A 23400-nucleotide genomic window follows, 5' to 3' on the forward strand; every position below is an offset into this window, starting at 1 on the left:
ATTATATCTCAATGTTTGTTTGTGCTTCCATTGCAAGATCATGGCAAATACAAGAATGTCCAGGTAAGGAAAATTGAAAAATTGCAGCTATTGAAAGTGTTGGAGCATTCGGAGCCTGCTCTCATTTTTGTTTTTGCTTGAGGACAAACAAAGTTTTTAATTTGGGAGATTTTGATAACTGTTAAATATGATTTATTTTTTATAATAAAAATATATTGAAATATCTTTAAAAATATTTATTTAGCAGTTATTTTTTGCTTAAATGATAGGAATTGATATTTTTATTATTTATGGCTTGCAGATATGAAAATGATAGATTAAAAGAGAAAATAATCGAGAAAATATCAAAAAGAAAGATTTTTAGCATCAGGCACTAGTCCACTACAATAACTATAGAAAGGGAGTCCATCAAAGCAGAAAAGGGGACCAAAACACACAACCCTGGAGACTCAGAGCTCTACAGTAAATGAATAGATATGGATAGGATAAAATCACCTGAATTGATATAGAAAAGTCATAAAATCATACCTCCTGGGCAAAGAGGGCATACTAGGTCCCAACAACATTATCACATCCTAATAACTTATCTTTTAATCATCTTATTTTTTTTCTTTTTCTTATCTTATTGTTTTTTATCTTTATCTTAATATTTAATTTTCCTATCTTTTACTTTTCTTATCCTATCTTCTATTATCTTTCTTTATCTTTTATTTTAAATTTATTATTTCTTGCTTGTAAATTGGATTTGCATTAATCTAAGTACAAATAAAGTCTCTATGGATTCGACACTCAGACTTTCAAGTACTTCACTACTTGTGACACATTTGGTATACTTGCCAACGAGTTAACAAGTTTTTGGCGCCGTTGTCGGGGACTTTGTTTTTCGTACTTGATTATTTGCATATTCCAATTTTAAAGCAATTAGTTTTCACATTTTATTTTTTATTTTATTTTACTTTCTTTTTTTTTAAAAAAAAAACTTTTTCTTGTGAGTCTATGCTTGCAGGTTAGAACCTCAAAAGAACTTGATCCATGGAAGACATTTGTAAGAGGTGGACTGAGTATCTTGACAGCACACGATCAAGGGTCAATCACCCACCATCGATAAATTGTGATTTTTGTGGAGGAGAGCATTTCAATGACAACTGTCATCTCTACTCCATGAAAAATTCTTGGTGGGGACAAGAGTTATACCCTTACAATCAATATGAAGAAAGAACTCCTAATCTTGAAAGTGTGTTCACGAAATTCATGGCATACCATCCTAGCTCTACTGCCAATCAAAACTCAATACAAAATCAGGAAATTCAAGTTGGAAAGAGCTACTCCATGGAAAATTATCAATGGGGGCAAGAGTTACAACCCTACAATCAATATGAAGAAGAAAGAACTTCTAATCTGGATAATTTGTTGATGCAATTCAAGGAAGTCAATGAATATACTCAACAAGCATTTAAATGTCTAGAAATTCAAGTTGGTAAGCTAGCAGAAGAAGTGACTAAATTTATGGCCAGAAGAGAAGAAAACTTTATAGAGGTTGAAGCTCAAGAGGAAAGCCCTGTAAGAAAGCATGATTCAAAAGAAAAAGATGAAGATAAAAGTGAGGAGAAAGCACAACAATGGGAGAAGTACTCACAAGTAGAAATTCAACAAGAAAGTATTCTTCAAGTCAATACCCATCCTCATCAACTGATTGTCAAGGAAGAAAGGCATGGAGAACATGAGAAAGCCTTAAGTGTTATTCTTTCCTTGATCACTAGCACTTCTCTTGCAATGATATGGAAGGTGCTTCCAGAATACATGACTTTCATGGAGTCTCTAGCCAGGAGGCAAAAATGCAAGGAATATGTGTTCTTTGTGACCTTCATGCCACCTTGAAGGCATTTGACTCGTCAAGCTAATGACGTTAAAAAAACGCTTATTGGGAGGAAACCCAGGATTTCTTATCTCCCTTTTAGTTAGTTGCAATCTCATTTTTTTAGGATAGTTGTGTTATTTCTTTTCTTTTTATGATTTTGTGCATTTAAATTTCAAAAATTTAATTCCAGTAGTTCATCTTCTATTATCTTTTATTTTAAATTTATTATCTATTGCTTGTAAATTGGATTTGCATTAATCTAAGTACAAACAAAGTCTCTGTGGATTCGACACTCGGACTTCTGAGTACTTTACTACTTGTGACACATTTGGTATACTTGCCAATGAGTTAACATTGCTCAGAAGGATTTGATATGGGAGGATATTCAGGTATTTTAGTTAAATCTTTCATTTTATTCATTGATAATCAAAATTGTAATTTAGTAACAATAGAATGTAATTTTTTGTTTGTCAGGCTGAATTTGATATCCCTGAAGCATCGGATCTGAGGACAAAAAAGAAAATACTTCAGAATATGGGGGAGCAGCGGAGACAATTCAAGTCTGATTTGACATCGAAATGGGCATTTGCAGTCGACAAGGAAAGTGTCGACGACACTGTATGCGAAAAGTACAACATTAGCAAGAAAACCCTTCCTGGGAGTTAAGTTTGTGATTTTCATTGTTTTAAATTGTAAATTGAATTATTGTTATACATTGTAATGATTACTTTCAATAATATTTAATTTCTACAGGATATGCGCAAGAAGGCACAAGCCATCCAGAAACATAACATTGCCCCTCACTTGTTGCCTCGTGAGGGTTATGAATATTTAGAAAACAAGTTGATGGATGAGAAGAGAAAGAAAAAGCTAGAGGAAGCTGCTCAATCCGGAAGCACTGACACCGTGATTGATCCTCCATCTCCCATCAGACAACACATGAAATGGAAGATGGCCCGCATAAAGAAAACTGGGCAAATGACGTCTGAGGCAGCAAAGGAAATTGCTGAGAAGATTGTAAGTCACTTTCAATTATTAATTGCAATTATTTATGTTTATTATGTGATTGATTAAACCAATAAATGTGTTCTTTGCAGGAATCGTTGGAGGAGCAGGTGTGGCGTCCTGAAAATTATTTTTTTCTTTTTCTTTTTCTTATTCGTTTCTTTCACTTTTCACAATAATTAAGTTCAGAAGGAAAATTATCACTATAGAGTCCTGAATGGCCAGTTCACAACTCTATTCGGAGTCATTTCTTTCTGCTCACTCATAACCTCTAAAATATGTTGCTTTTTCAAAAATAAAAGTATACCAGCCATCATTTTAGGTCGTCACGTGTAAAATAATAAAATAAAATACGGTCGGTGAAATCTCTTTCCAATAAAGTCTGTTAACACATTCTTTCCAAATAACAAGATTAAATATAAGTGCATTCATCATTTAAAGCTGTCCAAAATATGGGAGTTTTGCGATATACATAGTGTCATCCAGAGCAAAGGCGTCCACTGTGGTGGCTTCAGCCACATGTATACAATCATCAAATTCCTATATAATAGGTCTACCCATATAAAAACAAAAGAGTAAACCTAACAGTCAGTCCTAGATACACCCACCCTCAAAAAGTATATAAAACTAGTCCATAGAACTGTCTACTATGATGAAGAGCTTCCACTGATCGCCATCTCTCCAGGACCACTATCCTCCGTAGAGTCTACCTCAGATGCCGACATGACGTCCTCGGGAGAATCCACCTCAGGGAGTGGGTCCTCATCACCCTCTAGAAAGTCAAGAGCATCCACAGTAGGCTCAGGAGGTACCTCCTCGGGATCCTCCTCAGGGTCTTCCTCGGATGACGTCACCTCGATCACTTGGATTGGCTCCACTAGACGGTATGGTGTAGGCGTGGGTAGTATCCACTCCACAGTACGCTGAAGCGTGCGCGCGGGTTCATCTGGATGCACCAATGAAGTAGCTGTAAATCGAATCGTGCCCCGAAATCGACACCTCGTGTTGCCTTCGAGGGTCTCCCAAGCTCCCTCTAGGCACTCCATCTCCACTCGATCATGGATTAGCTATGCCGCCATCACGATCTACAAGAAAGGAAAGAAAGGGGTAGACTCTTTCACGAAAATCTAACTACGCCGCAACACAATGCATCTCATAACCACTACATGCAAGTAAAAGGGGTATCTTTAGGCTTTTCATCCCTGGTAATCGATTACACAGCCTTGGTAATCGATTACCAGAGGCCAAACTCGAATTACATAGCTTCAGGACATGAAAACCTGAAAAAGACACTGTGTAATCGATTACACATACCTGGTAATCGATTACCAGTGGCATGTTCCCCTGTGTAATCGATTACACAGCCTGGTAATCGATTACCAGAGGCCTCCACAACATGTTGCCTTCATCCCTAGGCCTGGTAATTGATTACCAGAAGCCCTCTTAGCTTCTTGATCCCATTTTCAAGCCTGGTAATCGATTACACCCCTTGGTAATCGATTACCAGAGGCCATCTTAGCTTCCTGTCTTCACTTTTTAAGCCTTGTAATCGATTACCCACCCTTGGTAATCGATTACCAGAGGCCATATCCCATATATCAATCAAAGTTCACAGTTGGCCAGCCACCACACAAGCCTCCTTGCTTTGTGGTCTTAGTTCCTTTTATCTGTTGACTGCCAGGAGCTTGCCTGCTTAGGTACATCACAGGTTCTCACTGACTGACTATGCCCGGGTTGGGTCGGGATTGGTCAAGCTTGGTTTTGGGCAATAACACCCCACTTGACGTCCCCAAGGTCTCCTGACCCCCGCGACATATCTCCAGGTACCACTCTGTGGTCAACAATAAAAGAAGGAAGTCTCACCCTTCCACACTTCCTCATTTCAAGCTTGTAGGATTATGGGGTACCCATCACATGTGGTACTAGGTGGCGGTCGGGCGATGGTGCAAAATGATTCTCCACATCCACAAATCACGTATAACCCACCATCCCCTGATGCCCACCTCCAACTGAGCTCACGTACTCCCACGTAGCCCTTATCCTCGTTCCTCTCAACGCCGGGTCCCCATCAATCCTCCCAAGCTTCCACAACATCAGAGTAATTCAACATTCAATCATCACAAACTAACACAGTCAAGAAAACAGGGCAAAGGCAGAAAACTCTGCCCAAAACACAAACCAACATCACAGCTTTTCACATTCAATTACCCCAGTAACATTCTCTTCGTTCCAGTTCGTTAACCGTTGGATCGACTAGAAAATTTTACTGGAAGTCTCTAGTACATAAGTCTACATTTTGACCGTTGGAATCTGCTAGAAAATGTCCAGAACCCCATATGTACTACCCTTTTCACAACCAGCCATACACAAGCATTTTTCTGCACTTATACAAAATTCTGCTGCACATTCCAACAGCAAAATTCTGCATAAAGTGCAGATTTCGAAAACCACTCTTTCCCTCATCCAATTTTGCCCAAATTGAATCCTACAAGTCCCAAATCATGTACCAATCATGTCTAAACCAAGGACAAGCTTCAGACCAAAGCAACATAAAATCTAGGTATCCGAAACCCCTCAATTTAATGGATTTTCAAGGTTTGAGAAGTGAAATTGAGAATGAGGTAAATTTGGAGCAAACTCTCACCTCACACAAGTCTATAACATCAATCTAAACTTGCTCAAACTGGATTTACACCTAAAATTCCACCGAATCAAAATTTGACTCCTCAACACCCAATTTTACCCTAGAAATGACTCTTTGTTCACTTTGGTCATTTGTTTTTCTCTCTTGCACAGCCCAAGCTTCCTCATAAGTCCTAAATGACATTTCAAACTAGGATTAACTCACTTTAACCTCCAAATACCACTAAATCCAGATTTGGCCTTCCGACTCTCAAAAACTCACTTTTTTTTCCACTCATAACACCATATTCTCACTTTCTAACCCTAGGTTAACTCTACCCTTCATCCCTAGCAGTTTTCCATAAGCAATTTCAGCACACCAACATCAAAAGCATCATCATAAAAACCCTAAAACTGAATGGGTAAGCTTAACTCACTCAAACATAACAAGTTTAGCATGCTTTCGTCAAATCTCTTCACAAATAACTATCACAAAGCATTAACCAAGCAAAACTGCCCATCATATCTCCCAAAGCCCCGTACCCACGAAAATCAAGTGAGAAAGAAGTCTACCCAAACTTGAAATTTCGAGGTCCCACACGTAGAGATGCGCTTCACGACTCCGAAAATGCCTTCCTTTCGCGATTTGGAGCAGAAATGGGCACCAAAGGTTGGAGCTTTGTTGGAGTTTCAATGGAGGATGAAGAAGAAAGAAAAAGCAACGTGAGGGAGAGGGAGAAAGCTTCTGAAATGTGGGGCTGAGTGAGGAGAGAGAGAGTGTTGCTTTTTAGTTTTAAAAAAAGCTTTTTCTCTTTTCTTATTATTTTATTTTAAGCTATGCCACATGTCTCCATTTGAGTGGAGCAAAAGGGCCCACTTTTTTCTTCTTGATGTGACTCATACTCAGTCACAAAGAGGGAAAAATCTGACCTTTGCAATGCTAAAATCCTGCCTCGGTTTACCTGCTGTTTCTCTGGTTCCAGTTCCTCGCATTTCTCTGCGCCCGTCGGGACCTGTTTTCGAAAGTAGGCAATATATATATCAAAACGCTCAGAATGAAACCCCGAGCGTGGTTCAGAGGTTGGTTTTGTTAAATTTTAAGTTACACGCAAAACGATGATTTTTAGACTAATTAATTGAGAATTAACCTATAACCTTCCAGTTATGGATTTCTCTTCCTTAATCAGCCTAACCCACGTATCTTGCCCCCACTATACTTACTTCTACCAGGAGTATATACATATATACATACGCTGAATAATACTCATATATATATATATATAGAACCATCCAAAATGCACCGTTTACAAAAATTCCGGGTAGAAATTTCCAGAATGTCACAATACTCCCACCCTTTTAGGAATTTCGTCCCCGAAATTAACTACTCTACGAACAAACTTGGGTACAATTCTCTCATTCTACCCTCCAACTCCCATGTAGAATCACCCTCATCAGTTCCCCACTGCACCTTCACCAATGCGATCTCCTTTCCTCTTAGTGACTTCATCCTTCGATCAGTGATCTTCTGAGGTTGTGCTTTATAGGTGAGGTTATCCTTCACCTGTACCTCGTCCACTGCAAGTATATGTGATGGATCTGGGTTGTACCGTCTCAGTTGAGAGACATGAAACACAGGATGCAGATTCGATAAACTCGGAGGTAAGGCGATATGATAAGCTACAGGCCCAACCTTCTTCAAAATCTGATACGGACCTAGATACTTGGGCGTCAACTTCCTAGATTTGAGAGCTCTTCCGACCCCGGTTACAGGAGAAACCTTCAAAAACACATGTTCTCCTTCCTGAAAATCTAGTGGCTTCCTCCTTCTATCATAATAGCTCTTCTGCCTATCCTGAGATGCTTTTATCTTCTCTCGAATCAATTTCACTTGTTCGGTAATCTGTTGTAGCATTTCAGGTCCAAGAAGTTCTGCTTCTCCATCATCGTACCAACAAATAGGAGTTTTGCACTTTCGTCCATATAGAGCTTCAAAAGGAACCATACCAATACTGGCTTGGTAGCTATTGTTGTAAGTAAACTCAATCAATGGCAAGCAATCCATCCAGCTACCTTGTTGCTCTATAATACACGCCCGAAGTAGATCTTCTAGAGTCTGAATGGTTCGTTCAGTCTGACCATCTGTTTGAGGATAATAAGCTGAACTAAGCTTCAGCTTTGTCCCCAATGCTTCATGTAGACTTGTCCAAAATCGCGAAGTGAACCTCGAATCCCTGTCGGATACAATACTGGAAGGAATTCCATGCAACCTTACTACTTCTTTGATATACAACTCCACTAGCTTCTCCATCCTATACTTCATATTCACTGGAATAAAATGAGCAGATTTGGTAAGTCGATCTACTATGACCCACACAGCATCATGTCCACGACTAGTCTTGGGTAAACTAGATACAAAATCCATAGATATGCTCTCCCATTTCCATTCCGGAATTTCTAGTGGTTTTAATTCTCCTGATGGTCGCTGATGCTCAGCCTTAGCCTTTTGACATGTCAAACACCTTGCTACATATTCAGCTACATCTTTCTTCATGCCATGCCACCAAAAACTTCTCTTCAAATCTTGGTACATCTTAGTCATTCCTGGGTGGAAACTAAGACGACTTTTATGCGCTTCTTCTAAGATCTTAACTTTCAAATCATCTAAAGATGGCACACATATCCTCCCCTTGAATCTAAGTAACCCAGTTGTGTCTTTTTAAACTCCACATCCTTATCCCCCATTACATCTAACACCTTGCCTTGCAAAAACGGGTCATCCTCTTGAGCCTCGCGTATGTGATCTACGAATTCATTGGTGATCTGCAACGCTCCCACAAATAAGCTCTTGGGTCGCATCTCGATTGCTAGATTCAGATCTCGGAACTCCTCTATCAATCTCTGCTCCAAACTCATCATAGTCGCAACATGTAAGGACTTCCGACTTAGCGCATCGGCTACTACATTAGCCTTTCCGGGATGGTAGGAAAGACCAAAATCATAATCCTTGAGGAAATCCATCCATCTTCGTTGCCTCATATTGAGTTCCTTCTTATCGAACAAGTATTTGAGACTCTTGTGATCACTGAAAACTTCAAAACGAGTACCGTATAAGTAATGTCTCCAAATCTTTAAAGCAAAGACCACTGCTGCTAGTTCCAAGTCATGGGTCGGATAGTTAACTTCACGAGGACGTAATTGACGTGAAGCATAAGCCACTACTCTTCCCTCTTTCATCAACACACACCCCAAACCTTGCCCGCTTGCATCGCAATACACTTCAAATGGTCTCTTAGGGTCGGGCAAAATTAACACTGGAGCTGTTGTCAACCGCCTCTTCAATTCTTGGAAACTTTGATCACACTTCTCATTCCAAACAAACTTCTCATTCTTACGAGTCAACTTAGTTAGGGGCAATGCCAATTTAGAAAATCCCTCAATGAATTTTCTATAATAACCAGCCAACCCCAAGAAGCTTCAAACCTCCGTTGGAGTTGTTGGTTGTTGCCACTCCATAACTGACTCCACCTTGTTCGGATCCACCGCAACCCCATCTTTAGAAATCACGTGTCCCAAGAACTGCACTTTCTCCAACCAAAATTCACATTTCGACAATTTGGCGAACAATTTCCTATCCCTCAGAATATGCAGCACAATCCTCAAGTGCTTCTCATGCTCCTCCTTATTCCTTGAATACACTAGGATATCATCAATGAACACAACCATGAACTGATCCAAGTAATCATGGAATATGCGATTCATATAGTCCATGAAAATAGCCGGAGCATTAGTCACTCCAAATGGCATGACCAAATGCTCATAATGCCCATACCGAGTCCGAAACGCAGTCTTTGGGATATCTTCCTTCTTAACTCGGATTTGATGATACCCAGATCGTAAATCGATCTTTGAAAATACTGTCGCTCCCCTCAACTGATCAATCAAATCATCTATCCTTGGTAGAGGATATTTGTTCTTGATAGTGACCTTGTTTAGCTGCCGATAGTCTACGCACATTCTCATACTTCCATCCTTCTTTTTAACCAACAAGACCGGCGCTCCCCACGGTGATGCGCTTGGACGAACAAATTGTTTGCTCAAAAGATCCTGCACTTGTGCCTTCACCTCTGCTAGTTCTACTGGGGACATTCTATAAGGCGCGATCGACACTGGATTCGCCCCAGGCACCAAGTCAATAATGAATTCCACTTCTCTCTCCGGTGGTAATTCACAAATGTCGTTAGGAAAAACTTCTGGAAATTCCGACGCCATCGGTATTCTACTAACTTCAGTGTCCCCTTCCACATTCATAGAGAATAACACCATGTAAGTTCGAACATCCCCCGTTCCATCGTTGGCCGCATCCCCTTTCAATGGTTCACTTGGAACTACATCTCCACCAAACACTAGCATCTTCTCCTTGCAGTCTAGAAAGATATGGTTAGTAGATAACCAATCCATCCCCAAGATCACATCTAGATGAGCTAAGGGTAGGCAAATCAAATCCGCCATAAAAGATCAACCCTCAACAATTATAGGACACTTCAAACACACCCGAGAGGTGGTTACAGGCTCGCTAGTCGGAGTAGACACCACCATGTCATATGGTAACTCCGTCGCACATAACCCCAACCTCTCCACACATGCATGATATATGAAAGAATGCGTGGCACCCGAATCATAAAGTACATCTAGTAGTTTATCAGCAATCAAACACTTACCCCGTATCAAATCGTCGGAGGCAGCTGCTTCTGAACCACTCATAGCAAATACCCGGGAGGGTACTTTTGGTCTTCCACCACTAGTGTTGTTGTTGTTGCTAACATTACCGCTCCTTGTGGAATTAGCAGGTCCACGATTGACGGTGTTGGAATTGGCAGTTACCGTCGGTCTTCCGGTCACCCTACATTCTCGAGCATAATGGCCCACCTTGCCACAAACATAACAACGGTTCTCCTGTGTCTGCTGGAGCTGTGGGCAATTCCTCTTAAGATGCGGTTCCCCACACTGAAAACATTGTACCCCAGTCCCCCTTGACTGGCTCATGTTGGAGGTAGCCATAGGTTGTTTCCCCTTGTTGCTAGCATACGGCTTCATCCTTTTATTACTATTTCCTCTAAAAGGATGGTTTCTCTGTGGTCCTCCAACGCCTCTAGCTTGCCTCTCCTTCATCTTGTCCTCAAAAATCCTGCACTTTGTCACCAGCTGGTTAAAATCCGTGATCTGCATATAGCTAACCGCCTGTTGGATCTCCAGCCGAAGCCCATTCTCAAATTGAGCACATAAATCTTCCTCATTCCGAGCATCTTGGTATTGAGGCCAATACTGTAGAAGCTCATTAAACTTGGTCGTGTACTCCCCAACAGACATGCTTCCCTGTTTCAAATCCAGAAATTCCCTCGCCTTCCGCTTCCTAAGATCTCGTGGAAAGTAATTTTCCAGAAATTTGTCCTTGAAGGCATTCCAAGGAATCACGCCTCCAGGTGCAACAAATGAAGGCTTCACAAACTTCCACCAATTCTCGGCCTCTCCTTGGAGCATAAATGTTGCATAAGGGACCTTATGCTCCTCGAGGCAACCCATCGCCTCGAAAATCTTCTCCGTCTCAGCTAACCACAACCTAGCACCTTCCGGATCATGGTCTCCACTGAACTTTGGCGGGTGGTTCTTACGGAAAGCCATGAGTCCCCGATACTCCGCCGGCTCCACATCACGTTCCTGCACCAAAGTTTCCAGCACAGCTGTGATGTGGTCGAGGACATCACGATTCTGATCCCTACCACGTCCTGCCATACCTATCCTGTAGGGAAACTATTAGTATCCACAAAATCCTACTGAGAGAGTGTACCACACAGGCTATGACAGTTATAACAATACCCTTCTTGCTAGACATATACATACATATACACACAACAATCCTACTGAATCAATCGCACATTCATGCTTAAACAAGAAGGTAGAAATGCACACAATGTGTGACTTAACGTCACTCCCCGAAACCTACTTCCAAGTTTCAGAGATGCACAACATTCACACAGCAAGACCATAAACAGGTTCACTAGAATCCAACTTTTGCTCTAATACCACCAATTGTGGCGTCCCCAAAATAATGACTGGTTTAATAGTAATAATTTAAACAAAAAAAACCGTGGAAATTTTTTTTTCTTTTTCTTTTTCTTATTCGTTTCTTTCACTTTTCACAATAATTAAGTTCAGAAGGAAAATTATCACTATAGAGTCCTGAATGGCCAGTTCACAACTCTATTCGGAGTCATTTCTTTCTGCTCACTCATAACCTCTAAAATATGTTGCTTTTTCAAAAATAAAAGTATACCAGCCATCATTTTAGGTCGTCACGTGTAAAATAATAAAATAAAATACGGTCGGTGAAATCTCTTTCGAATAAAGTCTGTTAACACATTCTTTCCAAATAACAAGATTAAATATAAGTGCATTCATCATTTAAAGCTGTCCAAAATATGGGAGTTTTGCAAAATACATAGTGTCATCAAGAGCAAAGGCGTCCACTGTGGTGGCTTCAGCCACATGTATACAATCATCAAATTCCTATACAATAGGTCTACCCATACAAAAACAAAAGAGTAAACCTAACAGTCAGTCCTAGATACACCCACCCTCAAAAAGTATATAAAACTAGTCCATAGAACTGTCTACTATGATGAAGAGCTTCCACTGATCGCCATCTCTCCAAGACCAATATCCTCCGTAGAGTCTGCCTCAGATGCCGACATGACGTCCTCGGGAGAATCCACCTCAGGGAGTGGGTCCTCATCACCCTCTAGAAAGTCAAGAGCATCCACAGCAGGCTCAGGAGGTAGCTCCTCGGGATCCTCCTCAGGCTCTTCCTCGGATGACGTCACCTCGATCACTTGGACTGGCTCCACTAGACGGTATGGTGTAGGCGTGGGTAGTATCCACTCCACAGTACGCTGAAGCGTGCGCACGGGTTCATCTGGATGCACCAATGAAGTAGCCATAAATCGAATCGTGCCCCGAAATCGACACCTCATGTTGCCTTCGAGGGTCTCCCAAGCTCCCTCTAGGCACTCCATCTCCACTCGATCATGGATTAGCTGCGCTGCCATCACGATCTACAAGAAAGGAAAGAAAGGGGTAGACTCTTTCACGAAAATCTAACTACACCGCAACACAATGCGTCTCATAACCACTACATGCAAGTAAAAGGGGTATCTTTAGTCTTTTCATCCCTGGTAATCGATTACACAGCCTTGGTAATCGATTACCAGAGGCCAAACTCGAATTACATAGCTTCAGGACATGAAAACATGAAAAAGGCACTGTGTAATCGATTACACATACCTGGAAATCGATTACCAGTGGCATGTTCCCCTGTGTAATCGATTACACAGCCTGGTAATCGATTACCAGAGGCCTCCACAACATGCTGCCTTCATCCCTAGGCCTGGTAATTGATTACACCCCTTGGTAATCGATTACCAGAAGCCCTCTTAGCTTCCTGATCCCATTTGCAAGCCTGGTAATCGATTACACCCCTTGGTAATCGATTACCAGAGGCCATCTTAGCTTCCTGTCTCCACTTTTTAAGCCTTGTAATCGATTACCCACCCTTGGTAATCGATTACCAGAGGCCATATCCCATATATCAATCAAAGTTCACAGCTGGTCAGCCACCACACAAGCCTCCTTGCTTTGTGGTCTTAGTTCCTTTTATCTGTTGACTGCCAGGAGCTCGCCTGCTTAGGTACATCACAGGTTCTCACTGACTGACTATGCCCGGGTTGGGCCGGGATTGGTCAAGAAAGTTACATTAAGAACTGGATGCAGAATTCAAAACAGGAAGTGTACCTAGGAGCCTACCTAAATGGCTAAGTTAAACTGAACAAATGAGTTTAAATAATGTATAATAGTATAACAACCTATATTGGTCTCCACTGCAGTGCACATTGGCAAATGGTCGTCATTTTGCCTAAGGAAAATGTTGTCATCTGGTTTTGTTCATTGCATACTAGGCCAGACAACTACCTCAAAGGAATAATTAACAGGTCAGTGTTGTTTTTCAATACATTTGCATTAGTATTAGTTAGAAACATCAATATTTTAATTGTATAATAAGCATCCATGTTTGTATTCAACAGTGCTTTGAAGGACTTGACGATACTCCACAAAGTAAATCTAAGGCTGGTGCTAGGTGGATTGTTGTTAAAGTAAGTCATTTAAACAATGCTTCTACTTATATTTTAGTACTGTGTAGACTAATTTGTACTTAACGTTGAATATCTAAATTTCATAATGTTTTTAGTGTAATAGACAAAAAGGAAGCACTGAGTGTGGGTATTACGTCATGCACTGGATGTCAACTATAATCTAAGGAAGTTTCAAGAATAATTGGGAAACAGTAATTGTTTAATTCAAACAAATTTCATTTTCTTAACTTATGTTTTATTATATCATGCAGTATTTCAATGATGTCAGACCATTGGAACCTGAGAGATTGAAGGCGCTTCGCATCTAGTGGGCAAAGTATTATTTGAAAGTTAGAAATGAAACTTGGATGTTTAGACAATTTTGTAATTGTAGTTTACTTGCTTTACATTTTTTAAAATTCATGTCTCCTAAACATTAATTATTCTTTTAATTCATAGTTATTAATAAATTTCTCATGGAATTTTTCTGGTAAAAACTGTTTCAAAATAGAATGAAAATTATATATGTTGTGTTGTGTGATCTAATTTAAAATTTGCAGCTTAATTTTTAGGTTTATTGAAAAAGCAGACAGTATATTAAAAAAATTCCTAAAAACAACATCGGTTTTTTAAAAAAATGATGTTAACATCCACTAACAACATCAGCTTTTTAAAAAACCGATGTTAACCTACACTAACAACACTGGTTTATTAAAAAACCGATGTTAACTACCAACATTAACATCAGTTTTAGTTAACATCGGTTTTCAAAAACCGATGTTAACGATAATACTTTCAACATCGGTTAATAACCGATGTTGAAAGTCCTAAATAACCAATGTTAAAAGCTTATTTTCTAGTAGTGTGAACACGTGTCCTCAATGGATTTCCCCATCATATCAGCCTCATAAATGCCCTCAATTCAAAGGACACAACTAGATTCTAACTTCACTCTCAACTAGAATGAGATGTAGATATAGGGGAGATCTAGAGATTCTTCCTCCACTCATCGCGACTGAGACAGAGCTCGTGCCATAACCTCAGAACCATATTTCCATTGTCGGTATTGAACATTGGTGCCATTTGTGGGGGAAAATATCACAACAAAAATTTGAAATACTATCACTGATCCATCAGTTCGAGTTGGATCCGAAAAACTTTCCGATAAGAATTGGAGAGACGCACAAGCACGAGTCCTCAACTGCCAACACCCAACACTTGAAGCAGAAAGGGAAAGAATGAGCACCTCCTACTTGCTCTGTTGTCACAAAATGACCACCACGTCCAAACGAGCATGTTGAAGTAAAAATTAGGACAAACTATCATCTCCATAGCTAAGAGCCTAAGAGGTTGAATGAGATGATGATAAGTTACGTTCTAGATTATATGGTCCCAAATATTAAAAAATGGAAGATAGTTAATATTAATAAGGAAGCTCGTAAGTAAGTTTTATGTTAGGAAACAAAGTTTGAATTTCAAAGTGCATGTCCTGGTGTATTCAGATGCTAAAAACTAGGACCACTCAAAGGTTTTTGTTTCCCCATTATTTATCAGTATAAAAAAATTGTTGAAAGTGTATATATAATTCATGCTCAAATTTAATTTTCATGTTCAATTTAAACTTTAGTAGACAAAAATTAATGGTGATATTTTCAATATTGGAGGACCAATAGTACAATGAAAATTTTAAGTGTCCTATATCTTTTGTAGGCAACAAATAGGTTGTTATGTGTCTAATACTTATTTTTTAATGAGAACACGATTCCTACTCATTCCATGACCATTGATCAAAGAAGAGTTTAAATAAATTTAATACCTCTTGAAGACATCCTTTATATACAGTAACAATTACTTGATGTCACGGAAGCTCGTACACAAGTGTATACATCAAGAAAAGGAACTTCCATTTGATCTTTTCTCTTATTTGAGTCGACAAAGAGGACATTACTCATGTGGAAATCCTACCCTTCTTTAAATAGATAGGTAACCTATTACCCAACCATCATGGATATTATGCATATGAATACATATTAGGTTGTACATTCATGGTAATTCCCTAAGCGCAAATTGTATCACTCAATTAAACATTGAGCTCAGAGGAAAAACATATAGGTTGTATATTCAACCATATTTGAAATAAACAAAATACACCCATCAGTAGAAGGTCAAACAAAGAAAATTCTAACATCTCAGACCTTAAAATGATTGCTTCACATCTATCGATACTAAGAAGTTCTCTATTTCAAGCATGCATTTTCTTTACTTGTTATTGTGTTATTTCATAACTTTACTTAAAGCCTTACTAACTTAAACATATAAACTTGTATGGTCTCATTCTTAGTTCAAGTAATTCATTACAAATATGAAGGGGGAAACTACTTTAAACTAACTCAATCCACCATATAAAAGGGGGAGACTACTTTAAACTAACTCAATCAAACAAATATGAAATCACTCTCATTTGTAATTAAGAACGATTTAATACATAGACAAAAAAGATTTAACAATACTAGACCATCTTCGCAGCCTAAAGTCATCTTATCAAGAAGATGTGTATGTACAGAAAAGTAAGAAAAATGTATAATTATATAAATAAAAATCCAATAATAATAATAATAAATACGCTTTTATTTCCTTAACAATTAAATTAAATAGGATTCTTGAAAGTGAGTTTAATAAACATGGATACGTCAATCGTGTACTCAATGATCATAAATTAACATTGGGAATCAAATGCAATTCATTTTTCCTCCCAATAGCCAATCCGAAGTGTTCATCCATATTCATTTCCTCAGGTTTCATCTTGTTTGGGAGTTCCCAGTTGAAGTGATACAGTAGTAGAGCTAGTGGAAGCATAATGCTAGCTAAACCCAATGTCATGCCTGGGCATATTCTTCGTCCTCCCCCAAAAGGGAGATAGTTAAAGTTATTCCCTTTGAAATCGATAGAACTACCCTCGAACCTTTCAGGGACAAACCTATCAGCATCAATCCAATATTGGGAATCCTTACAAATTGCGTATGCATTTATCATGACTTTAGTTTTGGCAGGTATTACATAGCCATCAATGATGGTTGGTTGAGAGCATTCTCTAGGGAGCAATAAAGGAGTAGGTGGGTGTACCCTGAATGTCTCTTTGATCACCAACTTCAAATAAGTAAGTTGCTCAAGATCACTTTCATGAATTATTTCCTTTTCTCGAAAAGCTTGTCTCAATTCAGCTTGTGCTTTCTCCCTCACTCTTGGATTTCTCATCATTTCTGCCATAGCCCACTCCAGTGTTGATGCTGAAGTATCAGTTCCAGCAGCAAATATGTCCTGGTGAATCAAATAAAATATCTTTATATAAAGTTTGGTAAAATGAAAAGAGAAATTGCATTTATAAATCAAAATCGGGCAACTTTTTTAATAGAAAAGGAGATGAGAAGAAAAGGAAGAAAAATGTAAGATAAAGTAATTAGTACAAATGAGAGGATTAAAGAGATTAATGTTATAAAAAGAGATGTTAGTGAGAAAAAACGTACTTCAGAAACAGGAAATATAATAGAAGTTTTGAGGCATTTACTTACCAATATCAAAGCTTTGATGTTGTTAGTCGTCATTTGGATGTCGAGAGTGTCATCTTGTTGGATTCTGAGAAGAAGATCAATAAAATCTTGGTCCTCTAATTCAGCTCCATCTTCTTTTGCAATTTTGTTCTTTTCTTGATGCTCTCTGATGATGTTTTCCAGGACCTTGTCAACCTGCTTGTGCAACTTCTTCAATCTGGTCATCTTTCCAGTTAGGAAATATAAGAATGGAATTGAAGGAAAGACATCAGCAAGGTCGAATCCTCCCCCGGATTCTACGATTTTTCGGATCAAAGACACAACAAACTCATCTTGCTCCTTGTATATGCCACCGAATGCTACCCTGGAAATAGAGGCACATATCAATGAGAAAATTCTACTGGTGAGATTGATAGGCGAACCAGCAGATTCGCGAATGGAGTCGATAAACTTTGCTGCCTCGTCTTCTCTAATGGAAGCAAAAGACTGAACTCTTTTGGTGCTCAGAAGCTCCGTGGCACACATTTTCCTCATTTGTCTCCAGTGATCACCATATGGAGCAAAAGCAATGCCCAATCCCCCGTAGGATATCATTTGACCAAAAACAAGATGGGGTCTCTGGAGAAAAGAAACATCATGTGTTTTCACTATTTCCTTGGCCATCTTTGGGGAGGATGCAACCACTGCTGAAATTTCACCAAGTTGGAGGTGCATGAGGGGTCCATATTTTTTGGCAAGATCTCTCAGAGCATGGTGTGGAAGTGAACCTGCTTCTGCTAGTTGATGCAGGTTCCCTATGATGGGTAGTTTCTTTGGTCCTGGTGGAAGTTTCTGAGAGACACTACTTTTGTAACATTTTGCAAGCCAATGCAATACAAAGAACAAGCCAATAAGCAACAAGTAGCTTTGAGCTTCCATGGCTTTCTAGTTTCGAGCTAGTCTATAGAGTTAATTAGCTCTGGAGTTGGGAGCACCCTAAAGCTCTCAAGTATGTTTGTATTGTTTGCCTAGGGCTTGTTCCTACTTATAGAATCTTGAATCAGCAAGGTCAACAATTTATTCATTTGTTTTTAGAAGATGCATTTTTGGGGCGTTGAATGACTTCTTTTCAATTCTTGAAGGCCGTTGAATCGTTTATTTTCTTTTAAATTGTTTTAGATTCCATTTTTAATTGCAGTTACAGTTATTTTACATGGAATATATTCACTTCATTAGGATGTCATCGTTACTCCTTTATATTGTGTAATACTATTGTAGATATATAAGTGCCACTTGGGCAACAATAGTTAATGTGGTAGTGAGAACCTTGACCGTTGAAAGCTATAATTGCTGTTGCACATGCACACTAAGTCAAAATAGAAATTGTCGATGCACTCTAATTGCTGTTGGGCACCAAGTCAAAGTATCTAACTGGGCAGTAGTATTTGATTATTTTCTTAACAATTTCTCATTATGTCCTTCAAAGATAAACAATTTCTCCTTATTTACCTCCTTTATTTTACTTTATACTGATTTGATGCTTCAAATGCATGTAAAATGCAAGTTATTATGTTTTATGTCCAAAGAATTAACCGTATTAAAATAATTAATAGAATTCGTTCGTGAGGTGATGAGCTCAATAATACCTATTGCAATTACAAACTATAAATTATAGATTTTATACAAGCATCTATGACTCTTTCTTCAAGCTTGCAAGTGTATTGACTGTATATTGAGGATTCTTTTTTTTTTAGTTTTTTATCTTTCTGTCAGGGGAGTTTCACTAGGTCCCATGTCAACCCTCTAACATGGCAACTAAAAAATATGAGTTACGTAAGGATAGGTCATTCAAGTCTTTTTTCTAATTGAATCCAGCTAGTATCACTTTCGTACAGTATCCTTCTTATCACGGTAATGCGAAGTGATGAATAAATTAAGAGGTTTTTGTTTTCTTACAAGGGTGATTAAATTGAATGAGTTTATAATAAACTAAATATTATTATTTTAATTTTGTTTTGTGAGTTGTACTTCATATATGCAACTTAACTTTTATCATAAAAAATAGATAAATTGTATTTATTAAATACAGTTTATGTATTTTTTTTAAAAATAATAATAGGGTTAAATAATTAATTTTTGAAGTGCTTTTTGAATTTTGGTTCCTATATTATATTTTTTTTTCATTTTTAGTGTCTATAAATTTATATTTTTGCAATTTTAATTTGTATATATAATATTTTATAATTATATATATAAGTGTGATTCTGGTCTATTAAACGCAAATACGTAAGTGTGGGTCGATCCCGGAGATGTGGATGCTCAAACTTGGAGAGGACCAAGCATGGGTCAGATTCGGTTTCTCTGCAGTGTGGCGATTGGGCTCGACGGTGCTGTTTCGGTAGGTGTTGCTGTTTCTTTCCATGGAGGGGTTTGTGTGGGATATGATGTTGGGTGTTTATACATCAGAAGGAGGAGATGACCGAAGTGGGGGAGGTTGGTGGTTGAAGGTGTTCTTTGCGGCTGATAGGAGAAGAATAGCGGTGCTCAGTAGTGATGGGCGGCCGCAAGCCAATCCAGGGGTCATCGAAAACAGTGGAGAGGAAGGGAGAGTAATTTGGTGGGGAAGGTGTACAATAGTAACATGTACCTTAGATTAATCTAAGGGTTCTAAAGAGTGGTGCACAATTGTGATACTTGGAATTAAAAGTGAAAATTAATCTTTGTTTTAATTAAGACGTAATTAAGTGATATATTATATAAGAATCCACATACTGGTTAAAAATAAAAATAAAAGAAACCACAGCCTAGGAAAAATTGACCAGATTTTGAATATGATGTTTTTGAAACCTATTGTGATTAGGAAACCTTTTGTATTGCTCATTTGATTATTAATGAAATGTCATAAGTTTGTTCCTGTCAAGAACAAAAACAAAAGGTGTTTGATGAAGTTGCTAAAAAAATATTTGAGATTATTAAAATAAATTAATATTTTATAATTCGATAATTTATTTTAATTTTATGAATTTTTTAATAATTTATTTATTAATTTCTAAATAAGTCTATAACAAACCCAAAGGATTCGAATGACATGTGAGGTCTTGCTGCGTTCAAATGAGAGAAAACAATTTATTTATTAGTTGAATCGGTATTTGATTCCCACATTGTGCAAACTTCTTTGTGCCAGTGGCATCCACAAACCGTGAATAGATTTGTCTATGACCGTGGACGAGAAAAAATAAATCCATAACATAAATTTTAATGTAAAAAAATAATGTAACAAATAAATATTTAATGAATTTATTTATCAAAACTCACCTTAATGCTGTTTACCTGATATTTAATTATTTTTAAAAGTTTATCCAATTCACCTTAATACTTATTCCAGTGCTGGAGTTTCTGAAAACCAGTTTGTACTCAATCTCAAATCGTATCCGTTTAGCATTGAATAATAGTCCGTTGGGGCTGCTATTCAAAACGTTACGTAACACTGTATAATTAAGTAGATATGTATTCCACCAGCGTGAATTAGACCCTGTATAATCTCTTTGCTAACTTGGGGCAGCTATTCAAAACTTTTGAATTATATTATCAATAATTGGACTATTTTATGAAAAGTATGATACTGTGAGTTATTAAAGATGGAATTAATACTAAAAAAGGAGCATATCAACTCACAATAAAAAGCTGTAAGCCAGCATCAATTAAATAGAGATCTTTTCTGCATTGGTATTGCTAATATAAATACAGGGATCAATAAGAAGAAAGACCAAAGGAAAAGGAACTAAATTACAAATTTAATGTGACTTATCATTGAAGTCCTCTTAGAACAGTAAAGCTAACCTGTGACAAGTGAGAGCATGCTGCCTCAAATGCATTGGCTGACCATGACTTCCCAAGGAATTTTCTGACAATAAATTATTGCATAGCAAGCAATAATTTACATAGTGCTTTCGGAGCATATCCAGTCCAATGAGAAACTCCATATTGGGAGAATCCAGCACCAAGAATGAGCAAGGGTAAAATATACTCCCAATCTAAAGGAAAATACATACACAAAATAGAAGTTGGAGTGAAAATGTAAAATGGACAAAATATACTGTAAGAGAATGGTTTTCTGGTCCCATTAATTGAAACTTGTATGAATACATATGTTAGATTACTAAAATTATGTGCATCAGACCTTATATGAACACTTGTTTCTCGTCAAATCTTTCTGTCCTTGGTCAAGACCATGGAGCAAAACTGGACCAGTGAACCCTGCCTCCCATGTTTCATAATGCCGACCAACATTCTTCCAGTGAACAAAGGAAAAATAAATCTATGGCTAGCAACATAATGATCAAGCAAAGGTACTAAATACTAACTGGTAAATAGAAATATAATAGTCCAGTCCAAGTTGGAGTTACAAGCAAGGTACTAAATACTAACCTGAAATCCAACAGTTGCCCTTTGCATAAGCCATCAAATATCTCCAAGTTGAAGTTACAAGAGCAATTTTGTTAGTTCCAACGCGTAGGTCAACGGGTCCATTTTATGTGCAACTTCTCTGCTCCCTTGTCCTGAAAGCCAACCCTGTAAACCAATTCATTCATATTCGTTTTAACTCGGAATTAATAAAGATGCACAGTTGGAAACAAAAGAAACTACATGTCTAACTGTGACTCTGTAAACCTGAAAATTGCCCATTAACAAACACAGGAACAGTATGTCCTGCAGACTGCACATTAACGCTGGGTTTTTGTCCGCCTCGAAGAAAGGATTTGGATGAACTTATGTCAACGCTGCATCATGCCACCAGAAAACAGTAAGATTAAATGCTGAGAACTGACAAGGTAGGATATCAGAAACTATGGGATAAAGAATTTAAATTTGAAATATGCCAAAAAGTCCTTTTGTAGAAGTAATCATAATTTTTAAAAAAATACATTCTTACCTTAAAAAAGTCTTAATAGTAAATTACAATTGAAAAGTTTCATTTGTTAAATCTAATCCAAACTGTGCAATACGCATATAATTAAAGTCTAAAGAAGACATATGGGTGTTCTAGAAGATAGTTACCTCATTTTGTAAAGAGTCTATGGGGTTCCACATGTGCTTCTAGTAGACCTTGGAGCTGATTTCATTTGTGAGATATTATAGAGGACTTTGAAGCATGCCTTCATGTAATCTGGTGGCTGCTCAATTGTTGTAATATCCCATCTGCGTTATTAAAAAATTAGTAATCATTGTTTTAAATTTCTTTTCATCTTTCCATATAAAAAAATTATTTTCATATAAGATCTTAAATAATAATTAGTGAATGGCATTTACCTGCAAACAGCTTGATAGGCAACTGGGAAAGAAATCGCTAAGAAATGGCTAATTGAGATAAGTTTTCTGATGATCCTTTATTAATTCCACTTCTTTACATGTTTATACTATTTCATTCTAACAGAATTCAATTTGTTATAACAGAATTATCTAGCATCATGCTCAACAACTATTTAGTGGAATTGCTATAACTGCCTGAGGATAGTGGATCCCTACAATCAGCTTGGTGATTCTTGCTTTGGCACCTCAAACGTATTCCTAAAGGTAATTGTGCTTCTCAATGACTCTCCTTGGCCTGTTAATGTTACTGCTAGCTTCTGGTATAAAGCCTGTGTTGTTACTGCTATCAACACCCCTTCCCCGAAAACAAACTTGTCCTCAAGGTTCTGTGTCTGGCATAGATCATCCCACAATTCCCATTAAGTATCTTCTGGAGCCAAGCCATCCCATTGGACCAGGACCTTTATGATTGGGGGAGAAACTGAGTTGTCACACTTCCAATCCAAAATGGTTAATGGAGTAACAAGTGGATAATTATTTGAGTTGGCTCGGGAAAGTTCTGATGGAGAGGGAGGTAATGGTCCCTGAAGGAGCTTCAAGAGGGAAATGTGGAAAACTGGATTAATTCAAGAAGAAACCGGCAATTGTAATTTGTACGCTACTGGTCCAATCCTTTCTAGCACCTAGAAAGGCCCGTAAAAGTGTTTGGCCAATTTGGTATGGGTAGGGGCTAACGACGTCTGTCTGTAAGGGCCACATCAATTTCAGTCCTGGTGGTTAGCAAAGAATCAACAGCATCAATGGAGCAAGTGCCCTGTAAGTATTGGATGAGTGTTGGCGGTGGTTTGCCATAAATTGCTTTGAAAGGCGAAACTCCGGTGCCGGAATGTATGGT

At 38.2% G+C, this 23400-nt stretch overlaps 1 protein-coding gene and 1 long non-coding RNA gene across 2 annotated transcripts; both read right to left on the reverse strand.

Moving 5' to 3' along the window:
• Positions 1-16272: 16272 nt before the first annotated feature.
• On the reverse strand, positions 16273-18196 carry LOC114370647 (cytochrome P450 71D8-like). The gene is made up of 2 exons (XM_028328036.1): positions 17238-18196; positions 16273-16986 (listed from the first exon to the last, which is right to left on the reverse strand). The coding sequence occupies exons 1-2, from the start codon at positions 18132-18134 to the stop codon at positions 16378-16380; spliced, it is 1506 nt and encodes a 501-aa protein (XP_028183837.1). The 5' UTR covers positions 18135-18196; the 3' UTR covers positions 16273-16377.
• Positions 18197-21381: 3185 nt separating this feature from the next.
• On the reverse strand, positions 21382-22137 carry LOC114370350. The gene is made up of 3 exons (XR_003657821.1): positions 21867-22137; positions 21624-21767; positions 21382-21486 (listed from the first exon to the last, which is right to left on the reverse strand). It is a non-coding gene; the product is annotated as an uncharacterized LOC114370350 (long non-coding RNA).
• Between the last annotated feature and the right edge of the window lie 1263 nt (positions 22138-23400).

Source organism: Glycine soja, chromosome 10, assembly GCF_004193775.1.
Source record: "Glycine soja cultivar W05 chromosome 10, ASM419377v2, whole genome shotgun sequence".
NCBI classification, from domain to species: Eukaryota; Viridiplantae; Streptophyta; class Magnoliopsida; order Fabales; family Fabaceae; genus Glycine; species Glycine soja.

Bases quoted from the DNA above. Each gene is read 5' to 3' on its own strand.
- LOC114370647 (XM_028328036.1), bottom strand. From the start codon at position 18,134: ATGGAAGCTCAAAGCTACTTGTTGCTTATTGGCTTGTTCTTTGTATTG. The intron at 16,987-17,237 runs GTAAGTAAATGC...TTGATTCACCAG, and splicing joins ACATCAAAGCTTTGATATTG to GACATATTTGCTGCTGGAAC.